The sequence below is a fragment of the Odocoileus virginianus genome, chromosome 30 (assembly GCF_023699985.2).
Source record: "Odocoileus virginianus isolate 20LAN1187 ecotype Illinois chromosome 30, Ovbor_1.2, whole genome shotgun sequence".
NCBI classification, from domain to species: domain Eukaryota; kingdom Metazoa; phylum Chordata; class Mammalia; order Artiodactyla; family Cervidae; genus Odocoileus; species Odocoileus virginianus.
In genome coordinates this window covers 36709352-36725125 of record NC_069703.1, presented here as the reverse complement: position 1 = coordinate 36725125, position 15774 = coordinate 36709352, and the positions used below count along the sequence as shown (strand labels likewise).

The 15774-nt window shown below is 55.2% G+C and overlaps 1 protein-coding gene across 2 annotated transcripts in view; it reads right to left on the bottom strand.

Moving 5' to 3' along the window:
• The window catches only part of MAN1C1 (mannosidase alpha class 1C member 1), a 149501-nt gene that overhangs the window by 24848 nt on the left and 108879 nt on the right, over positions 1-15774 (bottom strand). The window contains exons 3-6 of one of the 2 annotated variants that reach the window (XM_070458955.1): positions 14333-14461; positions 11412-11527; positions 8936-9016; positions 4273-4367 (exon numbers count right to left, since the gene is read on the bottom strand). In XM_070458955.1, coding sequence (XP_070315056.1) covers positions 4273-4367; positions 8936-9016; positions 11412-11527; positions 14333-14461 — 421 coding nt within the window. The remainder of the gene's footprint in view (positions 1-4272; positions 4368-8935; positions 9017-11411; positions 11528-14332; positions 14462-15774) is intronic. The other variant, XM_020909260.2, reaches the window with a different exon arrangement.

Sequence of the window (15774 nt, the reverse complement as noted above, 5' to 3'; positions counted from 1 at the left end):
AAGCACCGTTAATCCCTGAGGAAAGCAGAGAGGGAAGTGAGCTGCCTTTAGAAGCTCAGAACCAGTAGGTGGTGGAGGCAGGATTCAAATTGAGATCTGTTGGCCTTGGCCTCAGACGGCATAGTCCCCCAGATGGCCCCATATCCACCCCGAGAGAAGGGGAAGCTGACCCCTCTGTGCCCCTCTTCCCACCAGGCCAGGAGACCTCTCTCTCCAGCCTGTGACCTCAGTGGGAGCCTCAGGCACCACAGAGGGCTTCCTGAATAATTGAAGCCTCCTGCCCTGGCAGAGAAACTCAAGGTAAACAAACAAACAAACAAAAAAGCCCCAGCCATCATCAGCAGTCTTCTGTTCTCCTTTTCCTTACAGGAAAGAGCCTCTCCTTCCTTCCCCTCCCTCCCAGTACTCACCCTCCCAAGGGGACCTTCAGTGGTGCAGTCGCCCCTGGCAGGGGCAGGCGGTGGGCCAGGCACTTCCCTTTCTGCAACCTGGCCTCACATACTGGCTCCCCTAGTTCCCAGCTAGGGGACCTCAGGCGGGTCAGGGAATTCCTGCAGACCCCGGTCTCCTCATCTCCACACCTCAGAGAGTCATGGTAAGTTACAAATCACACACGCGATGACTGTCGTTGTAACCATTACGTATTAATGCACATTAAATTATGTTGTCTGTTAGAGTTAAGTTCTTGATATGTGCCAGGCAGCAGCGGTATTTAATTTTACCTTCACATCCAACTGCAGGGGTAGATAGCAAGATTCTTATTTCACAGGTTAGGACAGTCAAAGTCAGAGAGGGGAAGACACTTTTCCAAGGTCACACAGTAACTGATAGTGTTAGCTGAGCTGAAACCAAATCCAAATCCTAGGTCCTCTGTGCCCCTAATGCATCCGTTCTGGGCAGCATCCATTCGGAGATCAGGAGGTCTTCTGATCAGCCTGTGACTGGTGGGCTGACGGAAGCGGGTCTGCTCCCCTTCCTGCCTTTTATGCCTGCAAGTGGGCCTGCAGCCTGCCTTCTCTCCCCTGGTGTGAGGGGCTGCTCCATAATACCGCTCCCCAGCCTGGCAGAAGCGTCTGTGTGTGTGTTACCTGTGTGTGTACACATGTGGATAGTATCAACACAATCATTAATTCTGGAACCAGACAGAGACTGGATTCTAATTTCTAACTTTGCTGCTGTGTGACCTTGGGTAAGTTACCTTACCTCTCTGAGTCTGTTTCATCACTTTAAACTGGGGTCCATGTGGTTGCTGTGTGATGAAGAGAGAGAATCCGTAACGTCGTGCCTGGGACACATAGTGACCATTCGACAAACCTGCATAATTATTACCACATGGATGCATGTGTGTGGCAGAAGTGTGCACTTGTAAACACATATTTGGGTGTGAATCTGTGCACATAGGGATGGGAGAGCGTGTGTGACAAAGGTGAGGCTGGATCTCTGAGACTTCATGATTAGGGTGAGTGGCAGTGGGGTGCACGTGTGTGTGTGAGCCTGAGTGTGTGAAAGCTACCTGGAGAGGCGGATTCAGCTGCAGGGGCCCTGGGACTGGACACCTCCCCTCCCCCAGAGTCCAGTGGTCCTGCAAGTCAGAGGTCACGGCTGCCCCTTGCCTCTGCCTCCCAGGCCTGCCGCCAGGGAGGAGGAGTGGTTACGCTCACGCAGGGACCACCACCCCTCAGGGTCCTCCTCCGAGTTACTGCCCCTCCTCCTGGGGCCCCAGGCAGAGCTGCCCAAAGCCAGCCCCACGCTGGGCAGGGGCAGCAGCGTGGACCCTGCTCGGCCAGCAGGCCCTGTCCAAAGGCAACACTCAGCACCACGCCCCCAGGGCTGTATACATCCCTGATGCTTTCCCTGGTGGAACCAGGATGCATTTTTAGCAACAGACTCTCTTACCCAGAAAATGAGAGGGCGGTGTTGCCAGGAAATATGCATTTACATACATATGTATACAGCACCGGCAGCATGCAAACAGCCTAAAAATAAATGCGCTTTCTTAATCAGAAATGTCAGGATCTGTGTGAGATCAGGTCTGGGTTCTGAGGGACCCAGGAAAGGCGGGCAGTCAGGGCCGTGGCGCATGGGGCTTGCTGGGAGTCAGGGGAGGGGGGTGCCACGTATGGAGGAGGGAGGGGTGCCTGAGCTAAGGTCTTATCCCAACCCCGGGCAGGAAGGCCCAAGAAGCTAGACCCAGGACAGAGTCAGAATCACAGGGTGCTTATGTCTTGGCTCCGAGACATCTGGCCATGTTTCTCCAGATTCAGTGTTTGTGGGAAAGGAACCTGAAAAGAGATCCAACTGTCCACCTCTGAGAAGTGAAGCCTGGCACCGAGATGGTGCTTCAATGGGTCCCTAGGGTTCCTCGCTGGCCTGTTACAGAGGCTGAAGTGACATCACTCCCCAGGAATCCTTTCAGACCAGAGATGGTAAGTCAAGATGCCCAGCAGGCCGAGTCCCCTCTTCTTTGCAAGGTCCTAGAGGGTGGGACCTCTTCCGGACAGACGGGGAGGTGGGGACTCGACCTGAGCCCAGAGACTCTGCCTACCCTCCCCGGTGGGGCTGAGATTCCTGAGATAAGAAACTGCTTCAGGAGATGGGACGGAAGTTCAGTGTGATGGAAATATTACAGCCCTTCCCCCAGGGTCGGGCTGTAGCAGGGCCTAAAGGAGAGCTCCAGAGGGCTCCCCGGGTGCCTGGGGACAGGCTCGTGCCTTCTACTGAGACTCCTGGCTCTGTTCCGCGGAGCGATGGGCGGCAGGGTTCCTGCCTGAGGGAGGGCCAGGTGGGCATCAGGAGCACAGCTGTTGATCCGTAACAAAATGACTTAAAAGTTGGCCCCATTACCTGTGAGCTAGAAGACCTTGGGCAGCGGCCATAACATAAATACCGACCCTAAAGGGCTGCTGTGCGGAGTGTGATAGGTGAGGCGATGAGCGAAACCCTCGGCGCGACGCCAGGCACAGAGTGACTGCTCAAAAACGTCGGAATCAGCAATCATCAGAGTCGGCCTCTCGTCCCACACACGGTGCCTCGAGTGAACATGTGCGGAAGGAGTGAAAAGGCAAGGGGACAGGTGTCCTGCCCTCAAGAAGCTCCAGGGCTGGTGGGGGAGCGTGGAGAACAGGGGAAATGAGGGCCACACGAAGCAGAGAGGGGGCCTGGTGGCCAGGCGAGGTGAGGATGCTTTTGGCTTCTGGAGAAGGTAGCATCTGAGCTGGGCTCTGATGGCCAGAGAAGCGGCGAGAAGCCGAGGGGACAAAAAGATGGAGGGCAGGCAAGGCAGTGGGGTGCACAGCGGTCTCCAGGAGCAAGCTGCATGCTCCTCAGTGGACCTTAGGGCCTGCTGGCCACTGTTCCCTTGACTTTCACCCCCCTCTTCCCCTCTGGGAAGCAGTGGGACGCAGGTAAGTCCCCGAAGGCTTTGTTGCGGGCTGGAGCTGCAGCCTGGCTCCACCTGCTCCAGCCATGTCCCCCAAGGTCCTGCTCACTCTGGCTCTGGGACTTGGCGAACGTCCAGAAAGACGGTAGCTCCCACACTGAATTAAGCAACCCATCGGGAGGGAAAATGATGGAAGCAGCCAGTGAAAATCAGTGGCCAGTAGAAAGAAGCATACCAGTCGTTTCTTGCTTAGTGGAGTCACATGTGATATTTTGGGTCTTATCCAACACTTCTTGTATAATCCACATTTTTTGCGAGGAGAATTTACTTTTATAGGGGGGACTCACAATAAATATTATTGAAAATGGAGTGGGAAGTCCTGAGCTCATGCCCTAGGTGGCCCTTTACTGGCTTATGTGACCTCAGCCAGGGTCTTTCCTCCTTGGAGTCCGAGCCTCCATGGGGTCGATGTTTCAGGAAGCCCCTCGAGGCTCCTGAGACTTAGCTCTGAAAGGGGCTGAGGGGGAGGGTCAGCAAACCAAGGCCCCTCTGTCCATGGTCCTGGCTCCCCAGCGGCTGCGGGTTCCTGCCCATGGTGGGAGGTGTGATGTCCCTCCTGGCCAGGGATCCCAGAGGGGGCGGGGGTGGCTGGGGCACAGCTGTGGGGCTGTGAGTCATGGCAGCATTACAGGAGGATCCCAGAGGCACGGCGACCCCCTCTCCACACCAGGAAGATCAGGGGAGCCCTTGGCTAAGGCTGGCTTTCACTATGCCACCCCCTCCCTGTGATCCCACACCAGAATCACTGCCCTCCCCCCACCCAGCCACCGTGGGCCTCAGTTTCCATGCAGATGCAGCCAAAGCCACAAGGGGGAAACCAGAAGGCAAGCTACCTTTTGAAGTTCACCACGCCTTTTGGGATTCCCGTGGGGGTGTCGAAGGCTGGCAGGAGTTTCTCTCCCAGCTTGATGGCCTTTATCCGGAACACCTGGAAAGGAAGGGTCAAAGGGCACTGTCAATCCTGGCAGATGAGCCCGCCAAGGCTGCTGGACCCAGAGTGGGAGGGTTATTAGGCTCCGGGGTCAGACAGGCCTGCACGTGAGCCTGACTCCATGATTTTTCTGGCTCGATTCCCCTCCTCGTTTATAAATAATCAAGGATCACACTACGTTCCTCAGAGGGCTGCTGGTGGCAGGAACATCAGATAACGGTTGCAAAGCACCTACTGTGGTGTCAGGACCGGATGAAAAGGCTCGGTGATGATGCTGTGATCAGGGTGACCGGCGGGAGGGCAGCGGGTCACCAGTGTCAGTGCCAGCCTGCGCTGCAGCGGGCTGAACACGTGGGAAGCACCTTCGGACAGGATATAAGGGGCCCTGGACCGCGAGCTCCAGGCCTTGCTCCCCAACTTCGCTTCCGTGCGCTTCTCAGCAAACCTCTGCCTTCCCCCACGCCGTAAACCCAGGGGAAGGGCCTTTTCCCCGCTGACATTCTGCCCACTGGTCCTGTTTTATAGCAGGAAAGGTGAATGGGTAACCCAGAGATACGATGGCTAAAGAGCCCAGGTGTCAGGGGCCCTGCCCAAGGCTCTGGGCCCCTCAAACTGTTCTGATTAATTCAAAATCACCTGTGACCCTCTGAGGAAATAAATCATCAAGGAAGTTGCAACAACTTAACTTTATGGCTATTTATTCCAGTGTTGTTTACAATAGTAGAAAAAGTGGAAATACACTAAATATCAAGTAACAGGCAAATAGTGAAATTATGGCTTTTAAGTGCAACCACTGAAGTGATGTTGGAGACGGTTATTTTATAGCAAAAGAAAGGGGTTTATGATCTATTAAGAGAAAATATTTCACAATGGTGTAATTCAACTTTCGCATGAGGAAAGGTTGGGAAAACACTGAAATACTAACAATGGTCTTCCCAAAGGACTAGGCTCATGGAGGATTTTTATTTTCTTCTTTTGGTTTATCTCTATTTTCTGTGCTATTTTTACAATAAAAGAAAACCCACAAAAATGTTGTTTATTTTTTTTTTTTTAAATGAGATGCAAGTCCCCAAGCAGCCACTCCTGGTGAGACAACGAGCATTTCCTTTCACTTCGGGGCTCCAAGGGGGTCTCAGTGCACTGACGCCTCTGTGTGTCGTTGCAAGATGAAGTGCTCCTGAGGTCTCTCCTCCTAACACTTGCAATTCATAGCCGCTCAGGCAGCCGTCTGGGGACCACGGTGGAGAAGGAGTTTGTGACCACCAGCTGGGATGTGGATTAGAGGGCTCTGTGGAGAGGTGTGGGTGGTTCTTGTTTAGGAAGGAGGGTGGGAGGGACGGAGGGAGACCCAATAATCGCACCTGGGGACTGGCTGTGATGGGTGAGAGAAGATGATAATGTCCAGTGCCAGACGGTGGGTCCGAGAAGTGGGTACGGGGCAGCTCGGCAGAATCCCGAGGGAGTTCGTCTAGACACCAGATTCCAAAGCCTCAAGTCACCCCAGAAGCCACTGGTTCAGTAACAAGGGGCTCTTGTTTGAAGGTCCTGCTATCTTCATTTGACCCCCAGGAGGGCTGAGCACAGAGGCACAAAGGAACCCACGGGGACCTGACAGAAGGCTGGGGCTCCAGGCTGCCCTCTGCTCGAGGACTCGACGCTAACTCCTCTGAAATGCTCCTCTCTGCCAGCAAACCGCATCTCCTCCTTTGGAAGGCCTTCCTGCCGACTGGTACAGCAGGGTCTCAACCATCCCAGGGAGGATGCTGGGGGGCTGTGGAGATAGGAGTAGTACCACGGGGAATAGAAAGCCTGTCCTCCTTATCATTTGGAAATGATGTGTCTTATCTACGTGGCCTTCAATCCTTGCAACAGCCTTGGGGAAGACAAAACTGAGTCTCAGAGGAGCAATTTGCCCAAGGTTGTAGAGCTCTGTTATGTGGCTCTTTTCCAGGACACCACGCTGCCTCACCAACACAGAGAGATTCGGTCTCAGACAGTCAAGATAATCAACGGGCAGTGGTCTCCTAGTTCCGGAACAGAGGTGAGAGAGACCGGCAGGAATTACGTGCCACAGAGTGGAAAGCGCTATGGACTGGGAGTCAGACCCAGGTCTGATCTCCCAGATGGGCAGCTGCGTGACCTTGGGTGAGGCATGTGCTGTCTCTGAGTCTCCTCTGCACAAAGGAACAGTGATGTGTGCCCTGGCTGCTTCAGAGAGTCTTCCAGAAATCAGATGAGAGGATGTACATAAGTGAATGTGCCACATAAGCTGTAAAGTGCCCTGAGAATCTCACTCGATGCGGCCGTAGCTGTACTTGTCGTTCTCCTGGGAGTGGAGTCTCAGGGGCTCCACCTCCTGCAGGTCCCCGCGTAGCAAGAAAGGCCTCAGCACCGGAAGGGATGTGGGGGCTCCTTCATCGTTCATTCCACAAACACTCGTGGGAACAGCCCACCCCACAGATCCCCACTGTGGGCGAGACGGAGGAGGAGAGGGGAGGGCGTCCTCACCCTGGTGTGGCCAAGTCCCGGTGACAAGCAGTGATGCTGGGCCAGGCTGAGCAGGGGCTAGGACCCGGGCCGCGGCAGGAAGGCCACAGGAGCCTGTGTGGCCTGCACCAGATGGCACTCTAGGTCTCGGTCTGCACGCCTGCCAGGGCAGCCTGGTCTCTGCCACGTGGAGGGAGGGGCCCGGGAGGCGTGTCTGGGGGGACGGGGCAGCGCCGATCACCCAGGAGCCTGCCTGCTCAGGGACTCTGCACCGATCAGGCTCTCCTGGGGCCTCCTGGACCACGGTGCTCAGACCACACCCCACTGCCTGCTCTGCTCCCCAGAAATCATTGGTCCCACACCCACCCCGGTGGGCCCTGAGCTGTATCACTCCTCCCCCATCCTGGACAGGAGGCTGGGGAGTGCCTGGGCAGAGCCTGGTGCCTTTCTCGACTCCACGTCATTTTCCTGTCCTGGGGTTTTTCAAATGACATTCAGGCCTTGGGTGGCTTGCAGGGTTCCCCTGGACCATCAGTTCAGTTCACTCGCTCAGTCGAGTCTGACTCTTTGTGACCCCATGGACTGCAGCACGACAGGCCTCCCTGTCCATCACCAACTCCCAGAGTTTACTCAAACTCATGTCCCTTCAGTTGGTGATGCCATCCAACCATCTTTCTCTGTTGTCCCCTTCTCCTCCTGCCTTCAATCTTTCCCAGCATCAGGGTCTTTTCCAATGAGTCAGTTCTTTGCATTAGGTGGCCAAAGTGTTGGAGTTTCAGCTTCAGCATCAGTCCTTCCAAAGAATATTCAGGACTGAGTTTCTTTAGGATGGACTGGTTGGATCTCCTTGCTGTCCAAGGGACCCTCAAGAGTCTTCTCCAACACCACAGTTCAAAAGCATCAATTCTTTGGCACTCAGCTTTCTTTACAGTCCAGCTCTCACATCCATCATTTGGGAACAAACTGGTACAAGCAGGAAGCTCTGCTTAGAAGACCAGGCTTGAGGGAGAGGGGCCGTGAGTGACGGCAGAGATCGAGGGCTCACTGCTGCCTCCACATCCCTGGCGTCCGGGGAAGCCCAGTGACCTCCTCCGACGGAGGCGGCAGAGGCTCCCCGCTGGCAGGGAGCAGGACCATTTTTGTCCCTAAGTGATGCGCAGTGAGGCGCAGAGCAGCGCAGCCCTCTGGGTAATGGAGACATGACTGACGGCTGACCCATGTGCTGGGGACTCAGCCAGCTTGCCCCTCAGTCCTCAGACACTCCCAAGGGATGAAGTCCCCCCAGCTCTGTGATCTCAGGGTTCCTTACGGTGCGGAGAACATGGGCTCTGGAGCCCTTCAGCCCTGGGCCCAAACTCTTTCCCTCTCATCCCATTTCATAAGAGCTCTCTGACTCCATGGGCTTAGGATCACCCCACGGAGGGGAAGGCAGGAGGCCCAGGAATGGGAGAAGGAACTTGCTCAAAGCCAAGGCAGGTGCTGCATGCGGGTGAGATGAAGGCTTTCCTACTCCGTGCCCAGGGCTCCACCTTCTCGCCTCACTTCAAGGCTCTCCTTCTGGAAGCCAACGCAGCTCGCCTGGGCTGAGTGGCCAGCAGTGGCTGCCCACCTCCCTGGTCAGCCCCTTGAGACCTAGGGCTGGTGTCTGGCCCTGGAGCAGAGGACAAGGGATGGCTATAGAGCAGGCCCAGGCCCAGGGGTCCGAGGTGGAAGTGGGCAAACAATGGTCTTGGCTTTATCAGTCCTGAGAACCAACATGTGTGAAAACCAGCCCAGCAGCAACCCAAGCCCAGAGCAAGCCCGGATGTTGAGGGTTCCACAAGGGGAGCTGTGCAGATGGTGAGCAGACCCAGCTGCTGCCCTTAAAGATTTACCGCCGACTCTGGGAGCCAGTTCTGAGCAGCAGAGTGGACATGCTGGACAGAAGAGGAGGCGGAATCTGCAGGTGGCCCCATGGAGATGGGATGTGGGTCCCCGGGAACCCGTTTCCTTGTTGGTAAAACAAAGGGGGTGGGGTTGCTGTTCTCCCAAGCCCTCTTCAGCCAGGATGACCCAGGGGCCTCAAGAGGCCAACTCACCTCCTCTCCAGTCAGGTAGAAGGCTGAGAGCAGTCCTCCAATGTACCGGATGTTCACTTCGAACAAGGACGCTTCTCCGCTCTGCAGGGCAGAAAGATGGGGAGGGCAGAGGGGACACACGTGAGATCCCCACAGGGCTCCCTGGGGCCCGCTCAGCCCTTGAGACAGGTCACACCTGCCACCCACCGCCTCTGCCCCACTGGCCTGGCCACACTTGGGCCAGGCTCCAAGCCCTTGCCCAGCAGGCCAGGCTCCCCGCGGTGGGGGTTTTCAGAGCAAAAGGCGAGAGGGATCAGCACCTGCCTGGCGGCAGCTACCGCACATTTACAGAGTTCCAAATAAACACTGGGCTTGGCTTCCTTCCCCGGCCCTTGCCAGAGGCCATCGGAGCAAAGTTATTCCTGGCTGCTCTCCAAGGAGCTCGAGAACGCGCTGGGGGAGCTGACGGCTGAAGCTCAGCCTGAGGACCGGCCAATCCTCTCACAGTCTGGCCCCCCCTTTCCCCAAGGGACCCCCCCCCCTTGGCTTTGCAGGAGGCTGGTGTGGTCTTCTTTGGGGTAACAGGGCAAGCAGAAGGTTCTCAGAGGAGGTTCTGGGGCAAAAGGAGGGCTGCCAGGCAGATCTTGACAGGCAATCAGCACTTTCTTAGCCTCCGCTCTGTAGCCCTCAGGGTACACCCACACTCGCCTTCAACATGGTTGTTTTCTTTCTGAAGCCTGGACGGCAAAGCAGGGGTGTCAGAGCATCGTGCCAAGGCCCAGATCTGGCTTAATATCCTACCTGAGCCACTCACTTGGCGTTCAGACTTTGGGCAAGATATTCAGCCTTTCCCACTCCGAGTATCCTCTTCCTGAGCAGGTGGATAGGAGATGCTGACTGGGGCAGGGGAGAGGCCTGCACAGTGCCTGTCCAGGGCTGGGTGTGGCTCCATAAATGTACCCCCCCCTTGCTATTATCCCCCCCTTGCTTCCGAGGGCGCCCTTTGCACGCTTCCCACATTGTAGTCTTTTGTTATTGGCGACAATGATGGTCATCCTTTTATCTGGGAGAGCTTTTCCATTAACAGAGCACTTGCAAAGCTACTCCTCTCTTTTGCCTTCCAGTCCTTGGTGAAGTCATCACTCCCACCTTTCAGATGAGAAAGCCCAGTCTCAGAGAGGTGAAGAGCCCCCACCTGGCTTTCTTCCAGGGACACTCCCTAACTGTCCCTGGGCTGCCTGAATGTCCCTAGGCTCCCCAGCCCTGCCACCACCCGGCCCCTCGGGCAGCTGCCTGCGGCCCACTCTATTCCCACCATCTGCTTAGGGGTCCAGATGGGCTATGGAGCCACTCCTTCCTTCTCCCGCCTCTGCTCCCATAGGAAATGGGAGGATTCTGAACTTCTTCACCTCATCCAGACTGGCAGAAGTCATAACAAGCTTTGAAATCATCACAGGGAGACTGGCATCACTTTATCCGCACTGGACTTTACAATGTGTTATAAAATGCTTTTTACAACCCTCCATGGTTGTCCATCCTTACAAGCCTGTGAATTAGGCACCAGCATCGCCCCGTCTTTCGGGTGGGAAACTCAGGCCCAGTAAGGTCACATGACTTTTTCCCAGCCTGCTGGCCGAGCCGAGGTTCCCCTGTAGCGTCGCTCTCCCAGACCTTTTCCACTCTGTCTCTCTGCCCTGCTCCACAGTAACATGGGCCCCTCTAGGAGCAGAGGTGTCCACTCTGCCAGGAGTTACAGGAGCCGTCCCAGTTCATAGCAGGACCTGTCATTCGTGGAGCCCCGGCTGGAGCCTGATGGTGGGCTTTGACATGACCCTACCATCTGTCTCCACGTCCTACTCCCCCAGACCACCTAAACGGCTTCTCCCTGCAGGGAGCTGAGACTGCCAGGATGGATCTGTCACTTTAGCCCAGGCTGGGAGATCACTTGGAGAGGGAGGCATCTGGTATTTAAGGCTTTTGTACCATCCACACACGTGAGCAGTCCCCCTCCAAGGTCTGGTCCTTGAGGTCCTGAGCAGGGTTGCCTGCAAAGGCTAGAGACCAAGAGGGTCCCAGACCTGGCCGGGGGCCTCATACCAGATGGCCTCTGTGCCCCCTCAGCTGTCTCAAGAGGGCAGCGCAGGGGGGCGTAGATGCGAGCTCCAGCTCAGGGCAGTCCAAGCAGACAGCCACCTCTCCCTTCCCAGAGTCGCTTCCCCTGTTGCTGCTATTCTGTCTAACGGATTCAGCCCCAGAAGGAGCTTCCTGGATGGGAGTAATGTGCCTGGAGTTCAGGCTAGTAAATATTCATGGGCTGGCGGGACATCCCCCACCTTAAGGCTGGTCACAGGGGAGGGCACTTGGCACAGAGTGTCGGGAGCCCTGGCTCTGAGAATGCCCTGCTGGGCAGCCTGGGTCTCAGAGATGGGAGGCGAGCTGGTGGCTGACCTCTCAAGGCCCCTTCCAGCCCTAGTACCCCAAAAGGTCTTGGACTCACCACGTTCAAGTGGAAGCTCTCTTCAACCCAGGCCTTGGCCTCCTGGAACTCCTCCTTCAGCTCCATGAGGTAGAGGGTGTCGAGGGAGTCGATGACCGTGGCCCCGCTGAGGCCTCCTGCAAGCACAGAGGATGCAGGGCGTGACCCAGGGTCATTCTCATCCTTTCCACCCCAAGCATAAGCCACCATTTGCCAGGCCTCCTCTAAATACCTGGGCAGGCTCCCAGGCACAACTCAGGGAGACCCCAGGGCCACCAGCCTTTAAAGGCACATCTGGGACCCAGAGTCCTCCCTTTAGTTCCTCCTCAGGGCAGCAAAGAGGGGGTGGTGGGTCGAGGAGACAAGTTCAAGGGCTGAGCAGCTTCCCAGACCTTGGTTCACTTTTCCGTCTGCAGCAAGTCAACTATCAGCACCAGGCGGGCACCTACCACTTTTCTGTGATGCCGCAGGGTGAGCAGAGGGGTGGGTGAACTGGTATTTAGTGTACAAAATCTTAAAAAATGTGCTAGTCCTCTGACTCTTCAATTCCATTCTTTATTTTATGCTAAGAAAAAAGATGTTCATAAATATTTACCCAGGAAGGTATTTATTGCAATAACATATAATGGGTGAAAAAGTAAAAAGTGAAAGTGTTAGTCGCTCAATCGTGTCTGACTCTTTGTGACCCCATTATAGCCCACCAAGCTCCTCTATCCATGGAATTCTCCAGGCAAGAATACTGCAGTGGGTAGCCATTCCCTTCTCCAGTAGATCTTACCAACCCAGGGACAGAACCCAGGTCTTGTGGGCAGAACTTGAAGGCAGATTCTTAACCATCTGAGCCACCAGGAAAGCCCCAAATATAATGGGTAAAAGTTGGGGAAAAAAAGCTCCAAGTCCAATAATAGGGCATCAGTTATACAAATTATGGCTTATGTACAAACTAGGACACTATGCATACATTCACACAAGTGAGAAAGACTATTAGTTGGGGATATATTCACAGGATCTGATAAGCTAAAAAGATTACATTGCAAAAAAAAAAAAAAAAAAGCAGAGTATAATTTCTTTACTGTTTGCCAGTATGGACAAGCTGGTACTGAATTAAGTCTGGCAGGAAGTGATTCAGTGGTTATCTCTGGGGGTGAGGATTACAGGTGCTTTGATTGCTTCCAGCTCATGGATTATTTTTATAACCAGAAATTTATTTCTGCCTGAAAAAAAAAAAGGAAAGATGGTTTGAGCAAAGAAACCAAACACACGCACAACTAAAGAGTCCATGGCCACCCCTGGGCCTCAGACTCCTGACTTGGGAGTAAAGGCAGAGAAAACTGTACAGTGTCCCCCCTCACAAGCCAGACAGAAAAGCAATGAGAAGACCTCCCCATGTGGGACAATAGCACGTGGCTTGTAGAGGATGGTGAAGGAGGAAAGAGGGGAGAAAGATGTGTTTGGTGCCACCTGGAGGGCTTCCTGGAAGAGACGGCAGGCTCCCATCAACTCTGTCCTACAGTCATCACAGGCAGCAGTAACTTCCTTCAGGGACTAGGGGGTAACTTAAGAGTATTGTTCCTTCAATGCACTCCGTGCAGAGTCTCAAAGCATTGAGCCTCGCAGGCTCTGCCTTCCCCCAGCGGCCGCCAGAGCTGGCCAATGGGTGCTGAGCCCCACTTGAGTTTGAAGCACGGCTCTGTGGGCCCTCCTGCATTCAGAGCTAGTGTCTGATCTCCTTAATTAGTGCTTCTCTAACTGCTCACTTGTGTTGACTTTGCAGAGTAATTCCTATGAAACTCAAACACTTAACCACCTCTCTAGGCTGGGCAAGTTCAGATACAAGGCGCGCCCTGGAAAAGGATGGGAGGTAGACCCGGGAGAAGTTGGCAGAAAGTTAAGTCTAGAGGTTAAAGAGCCATTTCCAGGGGGAAGGGTTTTGCAAGGAAGAGTAGAGGGTAGGGAGGGCTGGTGGGGGGTGGGGGGTGAGGGTGCGGGGGAAACAACTCGCTTCCCAGTCCAGAGATGTGTGTCCTGGGATGGCTTTGGCATTTGGGTTGAACTGAATTTCCAGAATATCAACCCCTCCCACACTTAAGCATTAATAGGAAAACATACTCAAAGCCAAACAAAATTGATCTTTTCCTGGTTTATCCCAGCTGCTTCCAGGCAGGTGTCCAAGGCTGAACACAGTTCGTGGGAACTCTGGACCCTCCTGAGGTGCTCAGGCCTTGGGACACGGATGGGCCATACATGGACAGAGACATGCCCAGACCCAAGGGTGCTGGCCTGGCATCCACGCTCCAGGCTCTGATGCCGGGGCCCCCTTCCCGTTCACCACAGGGCCTCAAACCTGAGTTCTTCAGGGCCTGAAGGAATTCTTGGGATCCCCCCTTGCCTCACCCCTAGATTTCATAGATGAGGACCCCAGAGAGATCCCCTTCAAGTTTAGGCCAAGGGAGGAGAGAAGCCCCAGGCTGGGCCACATGTAACGTGTTTTCCGTATGAGGGCGTCTGGGTTCGCTGGGAAACAATTTCGGATCTGCTAGCTGAGCCCCCTTCCTGGCGGGGCCCGGAGGCTGCTCCGATCCGTGAGAAGAAAAGCCCAAGCTGTCTGTCCTTCAGGGCCAAGGGCGAGGCGGCCCAGAGCATCTGATTCCTGGATCCCGTCTCCGGGCTGGCGGGTGTTTTCACCCCGTGGGCCCTCCGTCTCCTAGGCTGACCCTGAGCCCAGAGGCCCCGGGACCTCGGCTGGGCCGGGAGGGCAGCCAGGGCGCCTTGTGATCAGCTGTCCTCCCGAACACTCCCGAGGCCGCTCACTAGGAGATCTGTTGGCAGGCTTCTGCCCCGGCTCTCCGCTTCCTCTCACCCCGCCCCCCGCCACCACCCTGCTGGGCCACAGGCCAGCAAGTCACTTATTGGAAAGCTTTTTGTTTCAGGCCAGAGGTTACCTGGTGGCCCAGCTGCCAGGCAGGAAAGAAGGCGTGATCCCGAAGTCAACTCTATCTGCACCTGCAGCCCGTCTGGGGTGGCTCCCCCAGGGAAAAGGAGATCCGTCCATTCAGTCAACAGGCCCACAACTTGTCAGGAAAGAGCCAGAGGGTGCAGAGAGTCAGGCAGCTGGCTTGGCAGCTTCCCTGGGCTGGGGCAGCCCACTCCCCCAGCTCTAGCTCTGAACTCGTGTTCACAAAGGACACCGCTGGCTCCTCTTTCTGCCAGGGCAAGAGGCAGTGGTGGTGGTGGTTCAATGGCTAAGTCATGTCTGACTCTTGCGACCCCATGGACTGTAGCCCTCCAGGCTCACTCTATCCATGGGATTCTCCAGGCAAGAACAGTGGAGTGGGTTGCCATTTCCTTCTCCAGGAATCGAGGCAGTGGGGTCTGTTAAAAAACAAAAAAACCACAGCTCTGTGTTCAAATCCCAGATTGGGTCAGCAACACATCTCTAAGTGCCAAAGTTCTCATCTGTAAAATGAGGTAAAGACCCCTGGGCCAGGGTACTGGGGAGCCACTGAAGGTTCCTGAGCTGGGACAAGGGTATCATATAATGCCCAGCCTAAATACACTTGTATGTGCCTGGCACAGAGTAAGCGCTTGACGTATCAGTTCACTGCTCTTATTTCTGGGGTCCCTTAGCTCACCTTGAAATGTTGGTCTGGCCCAGGGAGGTATGGGTTCACATTCTGGCTCCGTTATGTACTAGCTGTGTGACAGGGCAAGTCACTACCTCGCTGAGCCTTGTTTTTCTCATCTGCAAGAGGGGGAAATACAGCAGGACCAACCTGGTAAGGCTGCCGGGAGGGTTAAGTGTGGCGGCAGATGAAAAGGAGCTGGCACGATGTTGGGTACACGTGCTTGCCCCTACAAGCAGAAGTGTGGCCCTCTGTCCCCAGCTGGCCCTGGGCAGCCCCTACACAAAGTCTTCTAGGGTCACTGAGGCCTTGTGACGCTCCTGCATTACTGGTTTCTCACCACCCCGTGGGCACCAGACGCAGCTTGTAAAAGTCTGGACCTCAGCTTAAAGGAAAAGTGTCACACGGGTCCCACCTATGTCCACTGCTTCCCACCCCTGACTTGGCCATGCATCTGCCTACAGAAAGGTCTGCCTGCCTCCCAGGCCTCTCCGATTCACCCTATACATTGTCACCTTACCTGTCTTCCTAAAACCAGATCCACTGTGCCCCTCCCCAGCTCAGGAGCCTGTAAAGGCTTTGCAGTACCCGTGCAACAACTGGGGACAGGGGGTGAGGCCTTTTGGGTCTGAGTCCAGTGGATCTGGCTAATATCATCTCCCATCTAGCTCTGCTTCTGGCCACAGGCTGCATGCTCTGGCCTCCCTACGTTTGCATGTGTGGTCTCCTCTGACAAGAGAGCTTCTCTGTGCATTTGGGCA